The sequence below is a fragment of the Durio zibethinus genome, chromosome 24, assembly GCF_047325235.1.
Source record: "Durio zibethinus cultivar Kanyao isolate XHJ-2024 chromosome 24, ASM4732523v1, whole genome shotgun sequence".
Classification (NCBI taxonomy): Eukaryota; Viridiplantae; Streptophyta; class Magnoliopsida; order Malvales; family Malvaceae; genus Durio; species Durio zibethinus.
In genome coordinates this window covers 3,124,840-3,149,591 of record NC_143185.1, presented here as the reverse complement: position 1 = coordinate 3,149,591, position 24,752 = coordinate 3,124,840, and the positions used below count along the sequence as shown (strand labels likewise).

At 30.9% G+C, this 24,752-nt stretch overlaps 2 protein-coding genes and 1 pseudogene across 2 annotated transcripts; all 3 read left to right on the top strand.

Moving 5' to 3' along the window:
• The first annotated feature begins 1,925 nt into the window (after window positions 1-1,925).
• Window positions 1,926-9,343, top strand: LOC111315977 (DExH-box ATP-dependent RNA helicase DExH18, mitochondrial-like; annotated as a pseudogene).
• A 2,880-nt stretch (window positions 9,344-12,223) lies between these two features.
• Window positions 12,224-13,532, top strand: LOC149511842 (uncharacterized). The gene has a single exon (XM_089753875.1). It carries the CDS (start codon window positions 12,391-12,393, stop codon window positions 13,357-13,359), a length of 969 nt encoding a protein of 322 aa, XP_089610001.1. The 5' UTR covers window positions 12,224-12,390; the 3' UTR covers window positions 13,360-13,532.
• Window positions 13,533-21,307: 7,775 nt separating this feature from the next.
• On the top strand, window positions 21,308-24,110 carry LOC111316281 (uncharacterized). Its single transcript, XM_022918292.2, has 2 exons — window positions 21,308-23,477; window positions 23,599-24,110. Exons 1-2 carry the CDS (start codon window positions 21,419-21,421, stop codon window positions 23,991-23,993), a joined length of 2,454 nt encoding a protein of 817 aa, XP_022774027.2. The 5' UTR covers window positions 21,308-21,418; the 3' UTR covers window positions 23,994-24,110.
• Window positions 24,111-24,752: the final 642 nt, after the last annotated feature.

Below are 24,752 nucleotides of genomic sequence, written 5' to 3'. Positions count from 1 at the left end.
TTAACATGTTTTTTCTAATAAATGTATTTTAATAATTCAAAAAAATAAATTAAATAAATTAATTTTTATTTACCTTAATTCATTTTCAATTAAATTTATAAAAAAATAATAAAAATTTAATTACCTTCATTAATATATAGAATAATTTTGCTAAGACTTCTTTCAATTATAAATAATTAACTTTGAATTACATTTTTGTAAAAAATAATTCACTTTCCAATATTGAATTTTACTTTTTGAGATATGAATAGGTTTTCATTGTCAATCCATCATTTTTTGCATTGACATTCTAACTAATGAATGTAATTTGGGTATTTAACAAGGTAATCTATTAACCTAAACAAATATATAAATCATTTAATATCAAATTTTCAAATAGAAAAAAGCTAAATTATTTTTAAATACATTTTTCGCTACATATCATATTGGTGTCTGTTTTTTAGGAATCATACAACAAATGATTAATTACCATATAAAACATCTTAATTTGAAAGTATAATTTATTCCAAATCAAAAGTTTTTAAAATATAAAATGTAGACTTTTCAAAATAAAAGCTAAAAATATGTTGATAATTACTCTAAGAGTTTCTAAATAGAGAATCATCATATACTAAAATTATTTAAAAGTTCACCAAAACCCTCCAAATGCATCTGTTTAGTTGTGATTAAGTAAATCTCTACTAAAAAAATTTCATTGAATCTTTTATACAACAACTAATAATTTTTATTTTTAGTTGTTTTTAGTATGATTTAGTTTTTCAATCACTGTTAACAGTAAAAATATAGACTATTCACATCAAATTATAAAACTAAAAAAGTTTTATATTGATGTAAATTGATTTCTCTTCATATACATATATATATATATATATATACACACACCACCTATATTAGAAAATAAGATTTCTAACGTTATATATTATTATGAAAATACAATTTCTTATCAAAATTATAAATATATAATTTTTTTTAAAATAAAAATTTTATTTTCACTAAATAATCATTTACTTTTTAAATAGTAGTGTACTAAATAATCATTTACTTTTTAAATAGTAGTGTATGTAAAAATATATAATTGATTTGTTTACTCATACATAACATGGACTTAAAACTAGTATGTATTAAAATTAATTTTACTATGTATATTCACAAAAACAATCACAATTAATCGTAGGTTAACACTATTTTAAATAAGCCACCATGGTTTTTGAAATGTTGATCCAAACAAAGTTCATCAATATATATTATTATTATTCAGAATTTAAGGTATGAAATTGTTTTAAATATTTGTTAAGATCAAAATTTTGAAATAATAATGAAATTAGCTAGATATACCATCATTACAATCAATAACTTTAACTTTAATTATTCAAAAAAATTACTTAATTATTTAATTTAAGAAAAAGATAAATAGATTCGATAAAAAAAAAACTAGTAGAACATGCAAATAAAATAATGCTGAAAAATAAATGATAACTTGTGAAAAAATAAAATAGTTTCTTTATTGCAAATTGAGAATATATAGAAAAATAGAAAAATATTCTATAAGAATTGCAATTATGTTGCTTGGAAGAAAATGATTCTATTACAACAATGCAAAAATATGGAAAAATAATGGCTAAATTTTCATTTTGGTCTCTAACATTTGAGAATTGCTTAAATCAGAATTTAACATCCTAATTTTAATAAATCAGGATATTATTTATTCCAAAAGTAGCAAACTTGAATTTCAATGGATGGAGTTTAGGCAGTGCATTATAGGCACCGTAATGCCATTTTGTTTGTGCCTTAATCTCCTTTTCTAGTGTCGCAATTTAACACCTTTTAACTCATTGCAATTTCTTTGGCCAAAAAAAAAATTTATTACAATTTCAAATTTCGATTGCCTTAGGAGGTTGGGTTTTTATTCTTTTATGTCGGTTTGAATGGGAAGAGGCTTGGCAACGTTTCTGTTTAGAATCTATACATCTAAGTGCAATGTTTGTAGAATTAAGTTTATGTTATCCATTCGATTTTTCATTCTTTAAGACAATTGGAAAACTGGGTTTTGGATAAAGACCCTTTTGTGCCACTTTGAATGTGCCCAAATGAGAGTTTTCAACGAATTTGGTTGGTTTAGTTCGTAAATTTAGGAAATATGTAGATGGTAATGTGAGACCTTTTTCGTCTGTTGTTGAAAATGGGGATGATGATGGGAAGGATTGTGGAATGCGTGGTTCGAGAAGGAAAAGAAGTACGAAGGGGAAGTACCTTATGGATTCTGTTAAAAGTGTTGATTTTGATGGTGTCAAAGAGAATAAGGGAGAAGATGGGATGGTGTTGATGGTTTTAATGAGAACGTTATGTGTGGCTCGAGAGATGTTGAGTCTGAACATGGAAGTGATAAAGTGAAAAAGGATACTGTGGATTTTATGAGAATTAATGATTTTGATGGTGTCCATGAGAATTCGGATATGGATAATGTTGAAGATTTTAAGGAAAATGGTATGTGTACTTCAACAGTTGTTGAGTCTGAATATGAAAGTGATGATGAACGTAGTGATAGAACTGTGTGTAGCAAGCAAGTTATTTTTTGTGATCCTCTGGAATTGTATCAGGAAGTTCATAATATTGAAAACTGTGCGAAGCTGAAGCGAGCAGATTGGGAGATTGTAGAGGAAGTTTTCAATTATTTCAGTAAATCTGGGTGGGCGGCCAATCAGTCTCTTGCAATTTACATTGGCAGGTCATTTTTCCCTACTCCTGTTCATAAGTTTCATAGCTTTTTCTTTAAGAAATGCTCTGCCGTTGTTGCTAAGTACGTGATATCACTTGGTCCATCTGTGCAGCTGCTAAGTTTCTTTTCCCTATATTCGTGGAGCTTTGCATTGAAGAGTTTCGCAATGAGATCAAGCAGTTTCGAAGTATGATTCAATCAGCTGATCTTAGAGATCCACATACATGGTTTCCCTTTGCATGGGTAATGAAGCATACGATTATTTATCATTGTGGCCCAACAAATAGTGGCAAGACTTACAATGCTTTTCAATGGTTTATGGAAGCAAAGAAGGGTATTTATTACAGTCCACTTAGGCTTTTGGCTATGGAAGTTTTTGACAAAGTGAATGCACAAGGAGCTTATTATAGCCTCCACACAGGGCAAGAAAAGAAATATGTTCCGATTTCGAATCAGATTGCCTGCACTGTAGAAATGGTGTCAACAGAAGAATTATATAATGTAGCTATGATTGATGAAACCCAGATGATGTCTGACCTGTATAGAGGTTATGCATGGACACGTGCATTGCTTTGATTGAAAGCTGATGAGATACATTTGTGTGGAGATCCAACTGTTCTGAATATTGTCTGAAAGATCTGTTCAGATACTGGAGATGAGTTGCGTGAACATCATTATGGCAGGTTCAAACCATTAGTAGTTGAAGCCAAGACTCTGTTGGGAGACGTTCGAAATGTTCGATCTGGTGACTGTGTCATTGCTTTCTCAAGGAGAGAGATATTTGAGGTGAAAATGACTATTGAGAAACACACAAGTCGCCGCTGCTGTGTTATTTATGGTGCCTTGCCACCAGAGACTCATAGACAGCAAGCTAACTTGTTTAGTGATCAAAGTTTGATGTGCAGATTTTCAGTGATGCTATGGGAATGGGATTGAATCTTAATATTAGGAGAGTTGTCTTTTATTGTCTTTCAAATTAGAATGGTGAGAAGATTGTTGCAGTCCCATCATCACAGGTTAAGCAAATTGCGGGAAGAGCAGGTCGTAGAGGAAGTCATTAGCTGGATGGACCGTCAACAACCTTGCATTTAGATGGTTTTGATTATCTAATTGAGTGTTTAAAGCAACCCTTTGAAGAAGTTAAGAAAATGGGTCATGGATCTCTTTCCTTTCTTGAGCAGGTTGAATTGTTTGCTAGGCAATTCCCTAATGTTACTTTCTGCCAGTTGCTTGAAAATTTTGGTGAAAATTGCCGTTAGGATGGGTCATATTGTTTGCGCCGATTTGATCATATTAAGAAGGTAGCGAATTTTTTGGGAAAGGTCCAGGGAATATCTTTGGAAGATCGGTTCAACTTTAGTTTTGCTCCAGTCAATGTTAGAGACCTGAAAGCAATGTTTCATCTGCTTAGGTTTGCTCCAGCTTACAGTCAAAATGTCCCCTTAGCATAGCAATGGGCATGCCAAAAGTTTCTGCTAAAAATGATGCAGAAACTCCTGGATCTTGAGATTAAACACCAAGTTTTATTTTTGTATCTGTGGCTATCTCACCACTTCAAGGAAGAAACCTTTCATTACGTGAAAAAAGCGGAAGAAATGGCTATTGATGATGCCTGAAAACCAGAATCGAGACAGGCAAAGAAACGTATACCTCCAAAGAAGGAAGAAAGGCATCAGTGTAGATACCGAATTTTGCCTCGATTATTCAGATTAGGCCCCGGTTTTGGATTCTGTTTTATTTTTATTCTGTTTAATTTTATTAAAATTAATAAAAATTAATATTAAATAAAATATTTAATTAATCAAAAAACAAAAAAAATGAAAAAGGCAAAGGGGACAGAAATCAGGGGGGTCGGTGGCAACGGGTGCCATGCACGCACCAGTGGCCGCCCACTCGACTAAAACCCTGAAACCCCTACAACCCACTCCCCTGAACCACCCCCTGACCCACCACCTTTTACACCAGCCACACCTGCCCCTCTTAAGCCAGCTCTATAACAACCAAAAAACAATAAAAATAAAAAAAGGTAGTAAGACCTAGCCCAGAAACACCTTGCCAAAAAACAACCCAAAAACAAAATCCTAAAAAAAAAAACAAGCAAAGCTTCTGTCCAACCAAAAATCGCCCAAAAATAAAATCCAAACACAAAAACCTAAGCAAATATAACAAAAACACCACAGTGCCTTTGAAGAGGAACCCAGTGTCGGCTTCACCAAAAAGAAATCCAACAAAAAAAACGGTTTTTTTTTTAAAGTTTGAGGCTCGATTTATATTGATTGTGATTTTTTTTTTCGTAAAACGGAGGCCATATTTGGGTTTAGAGAGGCGAAATGAGTCTTTGGCAATTTTGTGAAATTTTTTTGGCACCCTCAACGGCTAACGACAGCCGGTAGCGTCACCGGCGACGGCACTAGTGGCAGCATACAGTAACCAACCGTGGAAAACTAGGACTTCTTTAGGGTGAGAGAGAGAATCTGAGAGGGAGGGAGAGAGAGAGTAGAGAGAGAAAGGAGTAAAATATTAAAATAAAAAAATTTTGACTTTTTATAACGCTACAAAAAGAAAAAAAACAAAAACGACATTGTTTTAGATAAAGAAAATTCACGTATTGACTTAGATATGATTAAGGATCCGCGTAACTCAATTCGTGACCCGACCTATTTTAACCCTGATCCATTTGAATCGATTAAAAATTGTCCCATATCGTTCTAGATCGATGTTGAGTACCGTTGATCGACATTGACTCATTGATGAAAAATTAATATTTTTTTTAATTTTTATTAATTATTCCATTTTTTTAATTTCTTGTATTATTTTTAGTATTTTTAATTTTTAATTTAAGATTTGTTAAAATAAATATAATTATTAAAAAATTATTAAAAACAAAAATAATAAATATAAAATTTATAATAATGAATGAATAAAAATAAATAATGAAAAATAAAGTTTAAATTTTTTATAGTTTCATAAAAAAATAAAAATAAATCTTATAAAATAATATAATAAATAATACCTAAAGAAAATAATACTAACAATAATAAAAAAGAAAATGATTTCTAAATTTTTTATATTTTTAAATTAGAAAAATAAAAAAATATTAAAAAATAAATTAAAATAATGAAAAAATATAAAAAAAATTTTATCTGATGATGAAATTTTAAAATACTCCGAATAGTGATGCTTACAAAATGTTTAGGTGAAAATATTTTTTTAAATATTATCAACGTATTATAATATTTATAAAAAATTTTCAATATAATAAACAATTAATCAAAAAATATTAAATAAAATAAAAATTAACCAAAATTATTAATAAAAATGAGGAAAAAAAATTTTGTCTGATGATGAAATTTTAAGGTATTTCGAGTAATTATGTCTTAAAAATCTCTAGATAATTTTTTTTTTAAATACTACTAGTGTATTGGAGTATTTATAAAAAAAAATTTTAATATGATAAAATTTCTCTTTTCTTAAAAATAATTATAGTAATAATATAAAAATAAAAAAATTTAAAGAAAAATAAAATGTGGGTATTAATATATTGTCATTCATATTGCATGCATGATATTGTTTTTATGAAAAATAAATCCAAACCTCTAAGGATGAGATTTTAAGATATTCTGATAAATTATGCTTAAGAAATTTTTAGGTGAGAAAAGTTCTTTTAATGTTATCAACATCCCCGAACATTTTTAAAACTATTTTAATAAATGAGTTTTAATTTATTTTTCTCGAATAAAACAAAATGTCATGACATATAGATCCAAAATTCTATAGCTAGATTTAATAAATGAATAAAATCGCCACCAATATTTTTTTATCTAGGTATGATTAGCCACCTTAAAAATCTATCATCTTAAGGAGCTCCTAAGCTTGACTAATGATCCTTAAAAAAATAAGTTCGAGTCTACTAATCAGAGCAGGATGCGGGAGTTAGTTACATGTAGAGAAGATTATAGCACTCCCACATATCTATCCGAAGAATGGTATCATATTATTTTAAATTTATCATATGGTCTTGAGTTCAATGGTTTTGAATTTTAAGTTAAATATTGGAAATAATTTTTAAGATTTTTCATCAATCTGGTAGAACTCTTAAAAAATACTTCATCACCTCAAGAGTATTCAAGAATCTCACTTGATTTCTTGAAAAGCCTTCATCATCGAAAAAAATGTTTATTTATTATTTTCTATTATTATCATTTTTTGTTGAAAATAAATCTAATTATTCCACCATTTAGGCCAAATTAAAAATATTTTCTCTTTTGAATTTCTAAAATTTTTACCATTTGGGCCTATTTAAAAATTTTCTCTCTTTTTTTTATTTTTTTTCTTAGAAAGAAAATAATATGACAATTATTTTCATTGAAATTTCATTTAAATTATTCTACCATTTGGATCAAATTTAGAGAAAATTTCTCACATAGAGATTTATTAGAAATTTATTATTTGAAATTTCTAAGAATATCATCTTTGGATAATTATCACATATTTTCAACCAAAAATCTTTTGTTTGGAAAAATAATACAATTACTTTTATTGAAACTTTCATCTAAATTATTTCACCATTTGAAACAAATTTAGAGAAAATTTCTCATCTAAAGATTTCTTAAGAATTTACCATTTGAAATATCTAATAATCTCATCATTGGATAATTTGTATTTAATTCCCATAATTTTTATATATTTTTTATTTTTTATTATTTTTTTAAAATAAATTATTATTATTATTATTGAAACTTTATCTAAAGTATTCCACCATTTGGGTCAAATTTAGACAAAATTTTTCACCTAAGAATTTTATAAAAATTTACCATTTGAAATTTTTATAAATTTCATGATTGGATAAATAATATTTATTCCCAAAATTTTATTTTTATTATTTTTTATTTATTTTTTCCTAAATTTAATCATTAAAAAAAACACATAAAAATAAAATAAATAAATAAAATACTAAAAAAAATAAAAAATGACTCAGTTGGAGCGGCTCGGGACCGTTTAACTACAGATTCAAAAAGAGGCTAAAATAGCATGGTTCAGGGCAAGCGGCTTAGCTCGACGCGGCTAAGGATTTGGCTGGCATACGGGTCAAAAAAGGGTTTATACTCGGGTTGCGTCACCCGATGGCAAAATGCACGGATTTTTTGGGACTATGAAGGTTAAAACGACGTCGTTTCGTAAGGGGTATAAAAGATTAAGTTCAGTTCTTTTTCCTCAAATCCTCTTCGCTGCTCTCTCTCTTCCCTTTCTTTTCTCTCTCTCTCTTTTTCGCACCCCAAGAACACCGTTGAATTTCATTGGATTTTGAAATTTTTGATCGGAATCTAGGTTTTTATAGGAAGTTTGTCGGAAAGTTCAACGGTTTTTGGAGATGTTATGCCGGAAACTGGGCAGTTGGCTGAAAACTGGAAATATCGCCAGAAAATTCAACTGGTGCTGAAAAATTTCATCGAAATCTGAAAAATTTCAAGAAAATTTTCCAAAAAAAATGCCAAAATTTTGAAAAAAAATTCCTAACAATTCTAGGATTCTTGTAACCCCTCTTAAACACTTTTTGCCCACTTCTCTCTCTGTTTACCCTTTTTTTTATGTTTCTCTCTCTGTTTTCCTGTGTTTTTTCTTTCTGTTTAGTGTGTTAATTTATAAGAAAAATTAGAGGAATTCTAGTTCGATTGTGAATCCTCCTAAGATCATCACAAAACAGATTCAATCAATGTACAATTCTACCAACCTAACCATGGCTATATTTACTTATCTTTTTTTTATTTATTTTTTAATTATCCTAATCTTTATCATCATCTAATAACCGAAAATTAATCTAAAAATGAAGAAAATAAAATAAATAAATAAATAAATAATCTAGAAGAAAAACAAATAAATATATAAACATGAATAAATAATTAAGCCCAAATCTTTGGGCTTGACTGACCCTATTGGACTAGGCCCAATTGATTCGGGCCTGAACCAAATTGAGTGTCTACACAAAATAATAATAATAATAATAATAATAATAATAATAATAATAATAAAAAACAATATTTCGATAAATAAAGGAAATCAAGTAAATTATTTTTGAACACTGAAACTAAAATAATTTTTTATCATAATTAAAGGATAATATATAATTAATTAGTATCATTTTTAACACGCTGTGAGAGTGTTAATCCTTCTCACTCGTAATTGATTTTTAGATCCAAACTATTTCGTAGATCTTAAAATTATCATTTGAATAAATTTTAATTAATTTTAATATTTTATTAAAAGAATATGTGCTAATAGATGATCAATCGCATCTACTCAAAAAAATTGATAATGATTTTTTTTTTCAAATTCATCGGACGATTCCAAAACCGTTACGATATAAAACCTTTCATTACATGAAAAAAGCAGAAGAAATGGCTATTGATGATGCCTGAAAACCAGAATTGAGACAGGCAAAGAAACCTATCCCTCAAAAGAAGGAAGAAGGACATCAGAGACCAAGGTCACTTATCAAGTTACGTGAGAAGTATGTTTCTTGCAATTAAAATAGCCACTTGGATTATTCCAGAATAAGAAATACGGGATGGGATTCCAGTTTTAACCGTGTTATGTTGTTTATTGCTTTCTACTGTTGCTTTCAGCTAAATGTAAAAATTTATATTTGGCTATATTTTTTTTCCCTCGTCATTAACACTCCATGCTAATAATTTGGTATTCTCCCTGCAGGAAAAGGCAGGAAAAGGCAAGATGAATCTCCCTGCAGCAATTGCGAACCAAAAACCATAAATTTCTCGTGAAATTTTGAAAAATTTGGTCTCTAAAGTATTATCTGGTGTAGCAAAGATTTGGTCCTTTTCATGCATGAATTCTTTGTTAAAATTTTACTGAAATTGAATCTATACCTTCTTATTCGCTTAGGAAAGGATAAGGGCCAAGTCAAAGTTAATCAGTTCTACACCCTCTAAGAAAATTTGGCTACAATGTCAACACTGAGACAGGGAGAGAAGACAATGAGAAACTTGCCATCATTAGCCAAGACACATGGACCGTTTGAAAAATTGTTCCCCCGGTAGGACCTTTATCGACCTGCTGCTGTTATGCTGCATTTTCATATAAATGTGCAATATTTCTGGGTTAGAAAAGTCATTGTTGACTATGCAAGTCATTACACGCAATTTGCTTGATACCTTGACTTAGACTACAAAACCTTCTATAAATTTCATACAATTATCTATAATTGTTGACAAGTTGCGTAAAATATCAATGCTCTATAATTGATTCTTCAAATAAGCTCAACGATTGCTTCATTCTCGATTACTTTCATAATCACTTTCAAACAAGACTCCAATGAGTTTCTTCATCAACTAAGGCCTTTAGCAAACCCCTTGGAGGAAATTCATTGTTGCAACTCATCGATCCTGAAATGTGGAGGGAAAAGGGTGCAAATGAATCATATTCTCCACATCATGCATGCTGACAATTAGGGTTTGATTGTTCTGCCATCTTAGATCCCGTGTTGAGCTTCAATTTTAAATCGGAAAGAATTATTTGTTGTGTTTTTTTCCCTTTTAGCTATAATTCAATGTGTTCGGTAATATTTTAGTACCATAAAATCAAAGATTTCAATTTTCAAAAGTTTGTACTATATTATTCCAACATCATCTCATATATCATCATTCACTTACCACAATTGTATAAGAGCGCAAAAATGAATGGTGAGCTTCAACTTTAAATTGAAAAGAATTATTTGTTTCTTCATGCTTTTTTTTTTCTTGCCTCTTTGTCATCATTCATTGCGTTTGGCAATATTGTAGTATCATAAAATCAAAATTTTCAATTTTCAGGAGTTTGTACTATATTATACCAACATCTTCTCATATATTATCATTGGCTTGATTACCAGAATTGTGTGGGAGCATAAACATTTCTATCAGGACGATTTAAATGGTATTATCAAAAAACTTTTTTCAATGATTATAATAATTAATTTTAAATCAATTAAAGCTAAGGTATAATAGAGAATTGTTAAAATAAATTATCCATCCTCTTATTATTAGTTAATTTAGGTTGAATTCCCATCATAAAATTTTCTACCTAGGGAAAGTAAGTAAGATTCAAAACAGAGAATTGGAAAAGGAAGAGATCTTTGACTTAATGTATAGAAAACATGAAAGGAGCTACCTTTAGAAATCAGTTTTCTTTCTTTCTAAAGTCTAGAAGTAGGAAAAAAAAAAAGGTTACGAAGTGCAGAAGAACATGCACCAAAATACAGGAAAAATAAATTTTTTTTTATGAGAGAAAAAAAAAAATCTCCAATTTGGTTCAATGGATTCTATTTTCCATTGCAAGTCAATGGACGTGAAAGACACGTCAGGTTTGCTGTTACTGAGATGTAGCAGTATTATCACTTAATTAATAGAATATAGAACATTTCAAAACTAATTTGTATGAGAAGTCATCACATTTAATATGATCCTTTTCATGGGCCTATCTCATTTGAAAAATATAACACTTCAAAGAAAGAAAAGACTTCGACTCTTAATGTTTTCATGTATTAGACTAAAATCTATTTTTTTATTTTTATTTTTTTAATTTTAATACAATTTTCAATTATCCAAAAAAGAGGACAATTAGTTGAAACAATGTCTAAAATATTTTGAAAGACAAAATTTTTGGTTTTTACAAAACATTTCATCTGTGGTATTTACCAACAGCTTATTGTACATAGAATGAAATTGGTAATATAAAAAAATACATGCAAATTGAAGAAATTGAATGGTGGAGAAGAAAAGGCAAGCACACATACCATGTTGTCCTTTCTTTGAACTTTCTTTGCAATAATATTATTAATCAATTACAAAAAGGAGACTTTTTAAGTGAACATCCAATCAAAAGCTAGTCCACATTGGATTCTTTTCTAATTTACTGTTAGCTTTTAAGAATGTGGCTGTTTCTTGCACTCGTCTGAACGCAATGCTGCAATATGTGAAATGATCTTGTTTATTTGGCTGCTATGGAAGATAGAAATTCTCCAATTTGATCCAACATGTAAAAGAAATCAAAGAGATGGCATTATGCCTTAAAAATTAAGGATAACAAAGAGACGAGATAAAAATATTTTCTGACAGTGAATTTGATTCGATTTTTTAATTATTTCACATGAATATATCTTATCTTGATATCTTATTATTATTGATATTTAATCTCAACTCGAAAAATATGTATAATTTCAACATTTAATTCGATTGATTTCAACATTTAATTTTGTATAATTTTTATAAAACTTTATTTTTAATAGAAATTGCATTTTAATTTTATATAAAAAAAAAACTTTACTTTTATGGCTGAAAACAAAAGAAAAGAAAGAACTATTGAAGTATTAAAATAAAAGAGAGGATTGAGTCTTTTAGATTGGTAAAGATACTTCAAAGATTAGCTAGCAACGGGGAAAGATACTTGTCTTCTTCAAGACGTCTAAACACAGTATTGCAAGTCTATGCACCATATTGCTGGGAAAATGCATTATTCATACGTATAATTCCATGACATCAACAGAACAATCAATGATAACAATTGACTAACAAAAAGTAGAACAAGACCTCGACTACTCCATTTCCATATAAATTCATTAGTCTGTGGAAATCATAACATGCTACAACTGAACCTTTACCAGATATTCAAGCTAAATAAACATGGCCTCATCCTTAACCAATTCCATTTTTCTAGGGGTGTTGTGGAGTACCATCCTTCTTTCCTTTGCTACAACGTTGTTAGCAGCAGTATCTTCACTGGAATCAGAAGCTGTGGCTATGCTAAAGAGTGGCTGGCGGAGTAGCTATAGCAACGATACTTCACAACGTTGCAAGTGGCCCGGTATTTCATGCAACAGTGCTGGAAGCATCACCAAAATTAACCCATCTGCTAACTTAATTCAGGTTGGTGATAGATTTGGAAATTTGAATTTCTATTCATTTCCAAATCTTGTCCTTCTTGATCTTAGCGATCGTAAACTTGGTGGAAATATCCCGCCTCAGATAGGTGATCTATCCGCATTGAAGTACCTGAACTTGTCCTATTGTGTGTTATCTGGTAAGTTACCTTCTTCCCTAGGAAACTTAACCCAACTAGAGATTCTTGACATTTCCTATAATGATAACATTAATGGTTCCATCCCTCCACAACCAGGGAATTTGAAAAACCTGGTTAGTTTAAATTTGAGTTGGAATCAGTTTGCTGGTCTAATCCCTTCTGATTTGGGTCAATTAACCAATCTCAAATCTCTGATTCTTATGGACAATATGCTTGTTGGTTCAATACCTTTTACTCTGTATCAATTAACCAATTTGGAAACTCTGCTCCTTGGTTCTAACAAACTTGAAGGTTCCATACCTCCAAATATTGAAAACCTAAAGAACCTCCGTACTTTCAGCATCTACAATAATAGATTCACAGGTTCGATTCCTCCAGCTTTGTGCCATTTGACAAACTTGCTCATACTTGGCCTTGGAAAAAATCAAATCAGTGGTTCAATCCCTTCTTCAATCGGTAATTTATCAAAATTGCAACGACTAAGCCCTCTTTCAAATCTTTTAGAAGGTCCTATACCAAAAGAAATTGGGAATTTAGAAGCACTATATCAAAAATATTTATACCTTCAATAGCTCCTAGCCTTTCTTCTAAAAGATCTAACTTCTACTGTGCCTTTATATTTTTAGATTGTTCGAGCATATTTTTCTTTAGTTTCTCCTATTCTCTTGGGTCATCTAAATCTAGAACCATAATGGGCTCAACATGACTTATCTCAATATTTAAACCAACATGTCCTTGACTACATGGTTGAACCATGAAGGGAGATAAATTAAATGGAGTAAGTGTCCACCTTTCAACATGTGTCATTTGTGGATGCGTTTGATGAGAGGTTTAAGCATAGGGTGGAGTAAACCCTAGTGGATACAATGGATCTTCTCTATCACTAGTATTTTCTTGGGCTTGAGGCTCTTTTTCATTAGTCATTTCTTCAGCTACCCTTTTTCTTTTAGTCATTTTTCTTATCATGTCCATCATTGCAACCATCTCTTTTTGGGTCACTTTTTGAGTCCTAGTCATTTGTTCTATCAACTCTTTTTGAGACCTAATCATTTGCTATTGCATATCAAATTGAGCTTTTTCTATCCATTCTATTTTAGATGCCTGTTCGCTTTCCATGATTTTGACTTGTGAACCAGTGTTATAACGATGATGAGTGGTCTGATCTATGTTTTTGGTGGCCTAACTACCTTTGCACCTAATTGAGTTAAAGGAAACTCTTGAGATTTGTTATTTTGAGGCATTTTTTTTAGTCATGATACATTCTTTAAATGAAACACACATATGATGCACGAATGCAAGAATGCAAAGGATGTGCTTATTATATATCCAATATTTGTAAAAGATTTTAAGTCTAAACTTAAACCACCAGATCATAACTTCACATTATTTTTACTAAATACTTCTTTCATTACAAAATTTTAAAAGAAGTGCCTTACATGCTTATACTACTCATAAGCACTATCTAGAAAATTGGTCAAGCGTTGGCTGTGCTGTCTTAGGTAAACTTCTTCCTTTACTTGTTTAACTTCTTAAGCTATGTCTCTTGCTTTGAAATTGACTTCTCTTATCTATTCTACTAGGCAAGTGACTTGAAATTCTTTCAACTAATATTCTTCCTTCCAATATTGTGCTCTATGTGCAAATTGATCTATTTTCTCTCTCAAAACATGAACGCTTCACATCAATGATGTATTTGCTCTTTCAATTCATCTACGAGACTTTGTAGTATCTTCTTTTCTTTCACAGACTGACTAAGCTCTTCTTTCTTACATAACAAATTGGTCTAAAACTGTTCTACGATCTTTTTGAGTTCTTCAAGTTGTGTGGTCATTGTGGTGATGGACCTATGCCAGCTTTTAGAAATTTTTTCTTATTCTTTTTCAAGCCTTTGAGACTTTGCTTCACTCTTATCAGTCTTATCTTACCACTCATTAATCTCATGATGAAGCCTCTTCTTTTTAAGCTTCCATATTTCTTTTTCTTCTTCAAATTTGCTCTTCATAGTCTCTATATTTTCAAGAATCTTTTCACAATGGGTGTCTTATTAGTGGCATGGTCTATTTTCTTTGGGACCAACTTTGCTTATGACCTGTTGACTTTTTTATATCAGATATTTAGGTGTAGCTTTGTCTGTATATCCTTTACGATCTACTCTTCGGGTATGCTTCCATTCTCAGATAATCTCTTTTACTTTTTCCAAAAATCTTGATTCCTCAAAAGAGAATTCTAATTCTTAAAGCCCATGAGTCATTAGGACAAATTGCTCTGGCCCTAATTGTCGACAAGCCAATGCTAGAGCATAGCTTATACCTTCCTATAGTCCGAAGAGTGGAACCCATGGCTTGTCACCACACCTGTATAATATGGCTTTTCGTAGCATCTATGGAGCTCTTCATATAACTTGAGCACCAATGAGATTTTGAAAAGTCAATACCCATTCTTCCTTGGTCTTTGATTCTAGCCACTCAATATTGCAACATTCTTCAATTGGTCTACTTTTATTATTATAAGTAGGATGAAATTTACCCACAGGATGTTGAAGATGACTTTTTGCCCAAATTTAAGGTAATTGTACACACCCTATGAAGCTTCATTCTCTTTTTCGACAATGATTCAATGATCTAAAGGTCTCTACTAGGATAGAAAGACATCATTGATCTTATTGTCCATCGACTCGAGAAAGTCAATCATTGATACCTCAATGTGCCCCAGGACCTTCAAAAAAATGACCCAGCCATAAATTGCCAAAGCTATCATTCTCATGCCTTATTCATCTTCTAAGTGTTTAAAGATGTAGTCACATAAGATTTCCCACATGATGCAATCACTTTTATCTTTTGTTATTTTGAGTGGAGACCTCCATCATACAGATAAGTTTTTTTCGAGATCTAAGTTTTTAACCTCACTAATAGATTTTATCTAGACTTGGGAGATGTAATTATAACAATGTAGTATACTCTTTAATTGTTGGGGTCATATCTATTTCGTTGAATATAAAACATCTATATGCAGGATCCCAAAACTAAATTAAAGCTATTATCAACTGATTTTTCATAGACACCTCAAGCAGTGAAGGAATATGATCATATTTTTCCTTGAAAGCCATATTCATAGAAGTGGTTACATGGTGCCAAATATCAACCAACTCAGAAATGTCATTTTGTTAAAGTCCCAATTTGATTTATTCAGGCAAAATTTCTTGTTTAGATTCTTTCAAGCAATTTCCCATTCTACTTTAGGCTTCTAATGATAGAGTTATTACCACATTGGTCTCTTCACACATAGTAAGCTTCGAAACTAAGAACATCATGATGGTGTTTTTGAAGCAAGACTAAAACTCTTCTTACTAATATTGGCATATTGATAAGCACATCCTATATGCAAGTGTTTATGATGATGCATAATCATGAAACAAAAGGAAAACAAAACAAAATAAGATTAGTAATTATTAAAATAAATATTCCCTCATGTGTCCTAATTTATGGTATAATCTATAAAAATGGTATGGCCCCATCTAAGGTTGGTTTCCTAAGTTTCACTATATGCATGGTTTGGTAATTAACATAGGCTAAAAGGGTTCTCAAATTGATCCTCACTATTGTCCACTCTAGACTAGTAAAGCCCCTGATCCTCACCTATACCGGGCTACCAACGAAAAGGGTTCAACTTGAGTAGAAGTATTTCGTTAGCCCAAGCAAAGGCATTATAACCTCACGAAAGCGTAGGTACTCTACTCACTTCTAAAATGGGATAGATTTGGGAGCTCAGGTATAGAGCTTATGCATGAATGCAAATGTACACATGTGTTTGGGAATGCAACAATTACTAATAAAATTAACAATATAATTAGCAATAACATAATAACTTATCAAAACTAAATGAAAACAAAAAAAATTTATTCTAAGATGAGATAATAAATTAAAATTAAATATCAAAAAGACCATAAAATTAAAATTTGGATGACGCATGTTTAATTTTTGGCTTGACTCTCAAGTGTCCCCAGTGGAGTCGTTAAGCTATTATAACGATTTTTCGTCCAAGGGGAACTTTATCTCTAGACTTGGTGAAAAATTTTAGAGTCACCAACAATCTTTTTATAGGGTGTGATTGGCGGCCCAAAATATCATCTTTTAGTAAAAATCTTAAAATTAATTAAGAATTACTAAAAGAAGTTTAGGTTTGCGAAATCAGGGTTAGATCCGAGAGTACGGTTACGAGTGAGGAATGTATTAGCACCCTCACGTTGCCCGTTCAAAGAATGGTACTAATTAAACATGTGCAATCCTATAATTTTGATGACACGGTCTTTTAAATTTAATTTCTTAAATTTTATTTTAAAAAAAAATTTTTGTTGTGAAATTAGTATTATTATTTTTTTTATACTCTATAAATTCTCCAACGTTTTGGTGAAATTTATAGAGAATCACTATTTAAAAGATATTTTAAGAAAATTGACTATTTACAAAATTCTCGAAATCTCGTCATAAGATATTTTATTTATTTGTTTTAAAAAAAATTTTAGAAACATCCCAACTCTTTGGTGAATTCTAAAAATTTATTAAACAAGTTTTAAGATTATCCCGACTCTTCGATAAAATCCTAAAAATTTTGAACAAGTTTTAGGATCATATCAACTTTTTGACAAGATCGTAAATAAAATTATTTTTTTATAATTAAATAAATTTATTAATTAATTTTTATTATGATTATTTTAAAAAATTTTATGATTTTTTATTTATTAATTATTTTTATTATAAAAAATTTAGATTATCCTGACTCACCGGTGAAATCTAAATATTAATATTTTGCTATATTAAAGAAAATCGAACTCTTTCAATTTTTTTTAAAATATTTAAATATCAATTATTATTATTTTTTCATTTTATTTTTTTATTATTATTTTTCATTGCCTAAATCAATCTTTATTTTTATAATATTAATTTTGGATTATCCCAACTCTATGTTGAAATCGAAAAAATTAATTTTATTTGCAATTATTAAAGAAAACTAAACCCTTTCAACTTTCTTTAAAAATTATATTTAAAAGATTCATTTAAATAATTTTTTTATTTTTTATTTTTTAAAATTTATTATTTTTTGTAGCAAAAATTATTTTTTAAAATTATCCCAATACTTTGGTGAAATTTAAATAATATTTTTTCTTATAATAAAATTTTATTTTCATTAAATAGTCATTATTATTATATTTTTTTTTTGCATATTATATTTTTAAGTCTATGTTATTTTAATTTTGTTTTTTTTATTTTCTTTATTTGTTTCTAAATAATTATTACTAGTAGTAGTAGTAGTAGTAGTAATAATAATAATAATAATAATAATAATAATATCATAGAAACAACATAAAAAAAAATAACATAAAAATCAACATAAAATAAATCAAAATCAAAACAAAAAAGAAAAAGAAAAAGAAATGGGAAAACCTGCAAAATAGGTCAGGTTAACACGTAGATCGACACGTGAATCCTGCGGGGTCAGGTTCAATTAAAAATGTTCAAAATGGTGTCATTTTTGGGTGCCTATAAATAGGCCAAAATTAGATTTTTCCTTATTTTTTTCTTTCCTTTCTCTCTCTATCCCAGAGTCTCTCTCTCTAGAAATTCAATCCCTCTCACCATCCACCATAGCAACCCAAATTTTGGTTGGTCGCCGTCATGCACCGGTTGTCGAAATCTTCAACGATGCCAGAAAATTAAAAGATACCTAGAGTTTGGTGGTCGAAAAATTCAACGATCACCAGAAAACTCTAACTTTTTCAAATTTCGGTGGTAAAAAAATTCAACGATCGTTAAAAAATTTAAACTTTTCCAATTTTCGACGACCCAAAAAATTTTCAAAAATTCCTAAAAATTCACCCAATGATCCTTTTTGCTTTCTAAACACTTTTTCAAGCCCAGATTTTTTAAAAGAAATCTCAAACTTCCGAAATTGAGAATTTCATTCTCAATGTTTTTTTTTTGAATTTTTTTTGTTTGCTATTGGTTCCTTGGCCAAGAAGGACTGTGATTATAGAGCTTTTGGGATTTCAATCCCAGATCTCTTTAGATTTTTTTGTGAAAATTTTGAGTTTCTATCCGATAACCAAAAGTCACCGGATATCATGCTACCAAGTTAGGTAGTGTCAGGGAAAAAAATATCACTCTGGCAGCTTGATTTCAGCTGCCAGAGTTGAAATCAAAGATTTTTTCTTTGACTTTTGTTCTTTTTCTTTTTTTAAAGATTAATAATAATAAAAAAACAAAAACAAAAACAAAAATTCATTAGTCAAAATTGGTGTCTACATGGACCATTTGAAAAATTGTTCCCAAGGGAGGACCTTTATCGACCTGCTGCTGTTATGCTGCATTTTCATCATAAATGTGCAATATTTCTGGGTTAGAAAAGTCATTGTTGACTATGCAAGTCATTACACGCAATTTGCTTGATACTTTGATTTAGACTACAAAACCTTCTATAAATTTCATACAATCATCTATAATTGTTGACAAGTTGTGAAAAATATCAATGTTCTATAATTGATTCTTCAAATAAGCTCAACCATTGCTTCAACATTTATCCTGAAATGTGGAAGGAAAAGGGTGCAAATGAATCATATTCTTCACTTCATGCATGCTGACAATTAGGGTTCGATTGTTCTGCCATCTTAGATCTCGTGTTGAGCTTCAATTTTAAATCGGAAAGAATTATTTGTTGTGTTGTTTTCCCTTTTAGCTATCATTCATTGTGTTTGGTAATATTTTAGTATCATAAAATCAAAATTTTCAATTTTCAGGAGTTTGTACTATATTATACCAACATCATCTCATATATTATCATTGGCTTGATTACCAGAATTGTGTGGGAGCATAAACATTTCTATCAGGACGATTTAAATGGTATTATCAAAAATCTTTTTTCAATGATTATAATAATTAATTTTAAATCAATTAAAGCTAAGGTGTATTAGAGAATTGTTAAAATAAATTATCCATCCTCTTATTATTAGTTAATTTAGGTTGAATTCCCATCATAAAATTTCCTACCTAGCGAAAGGAAGTAAGATTCAAAACAGAGAATTGGAAAAGGAAGAGATCTTTGACTTAATGTATAGAAAACATGAAAGGAGCTACCTTTAGAAATCAGTTTTCTTTCTTTCTAAAGTCTAGAAGTAGGAAAAAAAAAGGTTACGAAGTGCAGAAGAACATGCACCAAAATACAGACAAAATAAAATTTTTTTATGAGAGAAAAAAAAAATAAATCTCCAATTTGGTTCAATGGATTCTATTTTCCATTGCAAGTCAATGGACGTGAAAGATACGTAAGGTTTGCTATTACTAAGAAGTATCCAGTATTATCACTTATTCGTAGAATATAGAACATTTCAAAACTAATCTGTTTGAGAAGTCATCACATTGAATATGATCCTTTTCATGGGCCGATCTCATTTGAAAAATATAACACTTCAAAGAAAGAAAAGACTTCGACTCTTAATGTTTTCATGTATTAGACTAAAATCTATTTTTTATTTTTATTTTTTTAATTTTAATACAATTTTCAGTTATCCAAAAAAGAGGACAATTAGTTGAAACAATGTCTAAAATATTTTGAAAGACAAAATTTTTGGTTTTTACAAAACATTTCATCTGTGGTATTTACCAACAGCTTATTGTACATGGAATGAAATTGGTAATATAAAAAAATACATGCAAATTGAAGAAATTGAATGGTGGAGAAGAAAAGGCAAGTACACATACCATGTTGTCCTTTCTTTGAACTTTCTTTGCAATAATATTATTAATCAATTACAAAAAGGAGACTTTTTAAGTGAACATCCAATCAAAAGCTAGTCCACATTGGATCCTTTTCTAATTTACTGTTAGCTTTTAGAAATGTGGCTGTTTCTTGCACTCGTCTGAACGCAATGCTACAATATTTGAAATGATCTTGTTTATTTGGCTGCTATGGAAGATAGAAATTCTCCAATTTGATCCAACGTGTAAAAGAAATCAAAGAGATGGCATTATGCCTTAAAAATTAAGGATAACAATGAGGCGAGATAAAAGTATTTTTTTACAATGAATTTGACTCGATTTTTTAATTATTTCACTTGAATATATTTTATCTTGATATCTTATTATTATTTTTTATATTTAATCTCAACTCAAATAATATGTATAACTTGTATTTGATTCGATTGATTCAACATTTAATTTAATATAATTTTTATAAAAAAAAATTTAATATAAATTGCATCTTAATTTTAAATAAAAAAAACTTTACTTTTATTGCTGAAAGCAAAAGAAAAGAAAGAACTGCTGAAGTATTAAAATAAAAGAGAGGATTGAGTCTTTGATTGGTAAAGATACTTCAAGGATTAGCTAGCAACGGGGAAAGATACTTGTCTTCTTCAAGACGTCTAAACACAGTATTGCAAGTCTATGCACCATATTGCTGGGAAAATGCATTATTCATACGTATAATTCCATGACATCTACAGAACAATCAATGATAACAATTGACTAACAAAAAGTAGAACAAGACCTCGACTACTCCATTTCCATATAAATTCATTAGCCTGTGGAAATCATAACATGCTACAACTGAACCTTTACCAGATATTCAAGCTAAATAAACATGGCCTCATCCTTAACCAATTCCATTTTTTTAGGGGTGTTGTGGAGTACCATCCTTCTTTCCTTTGCTGCAACCTTGTTAGCAGCAGTATCTTCACTGGAATCAGAAGCTGTGGCTATGCTAAAGAGTGGCTGGTGGAGTAGCTATAGCAACGATACTTCACAACGTTGCAAGTGGCACGGTATTTCATGCAACAATGCAGGAAGCATCACCAAAATTAATCCATCTCCTGACGTCATTCAGGTTGGTGATAGATTTGGAAAATTGAATTTCTCTTCATTTCCAAATCTTGTCCTTCTTGATCTTAGCGATCGTAAACTTGGTGGAAATATCCCGCCTCAGATAGGTGATCTATCAGCATTGAAGTACCTGGACTTGTCCTATTGTGAGTTATCTGGTGAGTTACCTTCTTCCCTAGGAAACCTAACCCAATTAGAGTTTCTTGACATTTCCTATAATGATAACATTAATGGTTCCATCCCTCCACAACTAGGGAATTTGAAAAACCTGGTTAGTTTAAATTTGAGTTGGAATCAGTTTGCTGGTGTAATCCCTTCTGATTTGGGTCAATTAACCAATCTCAAGTCTCTGATTCTTACGGGCAATATGCTTGTTGGTTCAATACCTTTTACTCTGTATCAATTAACCAATTTGGCAACTCTGCTTCTTGAGTTTAACAAACTTGAAGGTTCCATACCTCCAAATATTGAAAAGCTAAAGAACCTCCATACTTTCAGCATCTATAATAATAGATTCACAGGTTCGATTCCTCCAGCTCTGTGCCATTTGACAAACTTGCTCATACTTGGCCTTGGAAAAAATCAAATCAGTGGTTCAATCCCTTCTTCTATCGGTAATTTATCAAATTTGCAAAAACTGGGCATTCTTTCAAATCTTTTAGAAGGTCCTATACCAAAAGAAATTGGGAATTTAGAAGCACTCCAGGGCTTGTACCTCTCCCACAACAAATTGAGTGGATCCATACCCTCACAAATTGGGAATTGTTTAAATTTGTGGCAATTGGACCTAAGCAACAATAATTTAGAGAGATACATCCCTTCTCAAATTGGGAGTTGCTTAAGTTTATCCTATTTGGACCTAAGCAGCAATCATTTAGAGGGGTACATCCCTCCTCAGATCGGCAAATTTTCAAATCTACGATATTTAAATCTCAGCTACAACAATCTCTCAGGTGAAATCCCTGTCTTGGAGGCCACTGATCTCAAAATTGTTGATACCAATAATGGTTGTAAGACTATCTATCCCTATCCATTTGAAGGCAACAAGGATTTATCACCCTACCTCTGTTCTTCACTAACCAATCAAACCAAGAGCAGTAGAACTCCTTACTTCACGAAAATATTCCTCCCTATTGCCATATTCTCTACTTTTTCTATTCTGGGGAGTTTGTTTTTATGGCGGTTCAAGGCCAAAAAGAACCAATCTGCTTCACAAACAACAAAAAATGGGGATTTGTGCTCAATATGGAACTATGATGGAAATATAGCATATGAAGACATTATTGCAGCAACAGAAGATTTTGATATTCGATACTGCATTGGAACTGGGGGTTATGGAAGTGTTTACAAAGCACAACTACCATGTGGTAAAATAGTTGCTTTGAAAAAACTTCATCGCCTTGAAGCTGAGGATCCGGGTTTCGACAAGAGTTTTAGGAATGAGGTAAAAATTTTGTCCGAAATTCGACATCGAAATATAGTGAAGCTTCATGGATATTGTCTACACCGACGGTGCATGTTTCTGATATATGAATACATGGAAAGAGGAAGCTTGTTCTACGTCCTAAGTAATGATGATGAAGCTGTGGAGTTGAATTGGATAAAAAGAGTTGAGATCATTAAATCCGTTGCTCAAGCCTTGTCTTACTTGCATCATGATTGCACCCCCCCAATCGTTCATCGAGACATTTCAAGTAACAATATTCTGCTAAACTCAAACTTGGAGGCTTTTGTCGCTGATTTTGGAACCGCTAGAATGCTATATCTTGATTCATCTAATCTGACTGTTCTTGCTGGTACATATGGCTATGTAGCCCCAGGTAATATTTTTGTTACCTTCTACTACATCATTGGCTTTTTTTTTTTTCGATATTGGTTCTCTTTCGAATATATTTGTATTTAATTAGTTCTCTTTTTCATGCATGTACTTTGTTTATACAGAATTGGCCTACACAATGGTTGCGACCAAAAAATGTGACGTCTATAGTTTTGGGGTTTTGGCATTAGAAACATTAATGGGAAAGCATCCTGGAGAACTTTTGTCATCATCGTCATCGCCATCTTCTTTGCAAAATATGAAGCTAATTGATGTGTTAGACAGACGTCTACCACCTCCAACAAGCCAACTGGTTGCACAAAATATTGTTCACGCTGCTACACTAGCATTTGCTTGCTTACATACGAAACCAAAGTCCCGACCAATGATGGAAGAAGTGTGCAAAGAGTTTCTTTCTTCCCAAAAATCTTTAGGGATTCCTCTCCGAATGATTACTTTGTTGCAACTTGTGAACCGTCAAATGCATATTGGTGGCCAAAGTGAAACTTATCCTGTTTAAAGCTGCTAAATAACTTATTTCGTTTGTAAAAGTTTTTATCAATTTATAATGTATGGTAATTGTCAACTCTCATTGTCTAATCTTATAATTAAATAATTAGAAAATTTTGCATACTCATGCGTATTTGTCTAAAATTGATCCCTTTATCCTCTTGGTCGTTTTGTCCAATTTCACTATGGAGTTGCTTGATTTAACCAGACCATATTTGGTCCACTTCTAGGTGGGTCATCAATGCCCTTTACAAGAAAATATAGCAAGCATTGACCCCAACGAAAGGTACATCACAACCATGACTGACTCCTATAACAACTATTTGAATTGGGAGCCTTTGATCTCTCTGGCAAAGTGGAAATCAACTTGTTGGCACAGTCTCTTCCATCTTGAGCCAATTAACTAAATTGGTTACAATGAATATGTCCATGAACGGCCATGTCAGCCGTATCCCTTCCACCGTGGGCCAATTAACCCACAATTAGCTTGGTTCCACCCACTTTAGGACAATTAACTCATTTAACGGTGCTAAATCTGTCCCTATAACATGCTTGATGGCTCAATCCCTTCCATTCTAGGTCAATTAACTAATATGATGGCACTATTGTCATGGGCCAAGACTCAACCTCTAAGCTCGTACGACTCTAAGACTCGAGCATGCACTCATTCGACATTCCAGATCAGCCTAAGTTTCACATTTTGTGAGATATTATCCGTTCTAACCCTTTTGACTTTACGATTTTATCCTACAAAAGGCACCTTATAAGG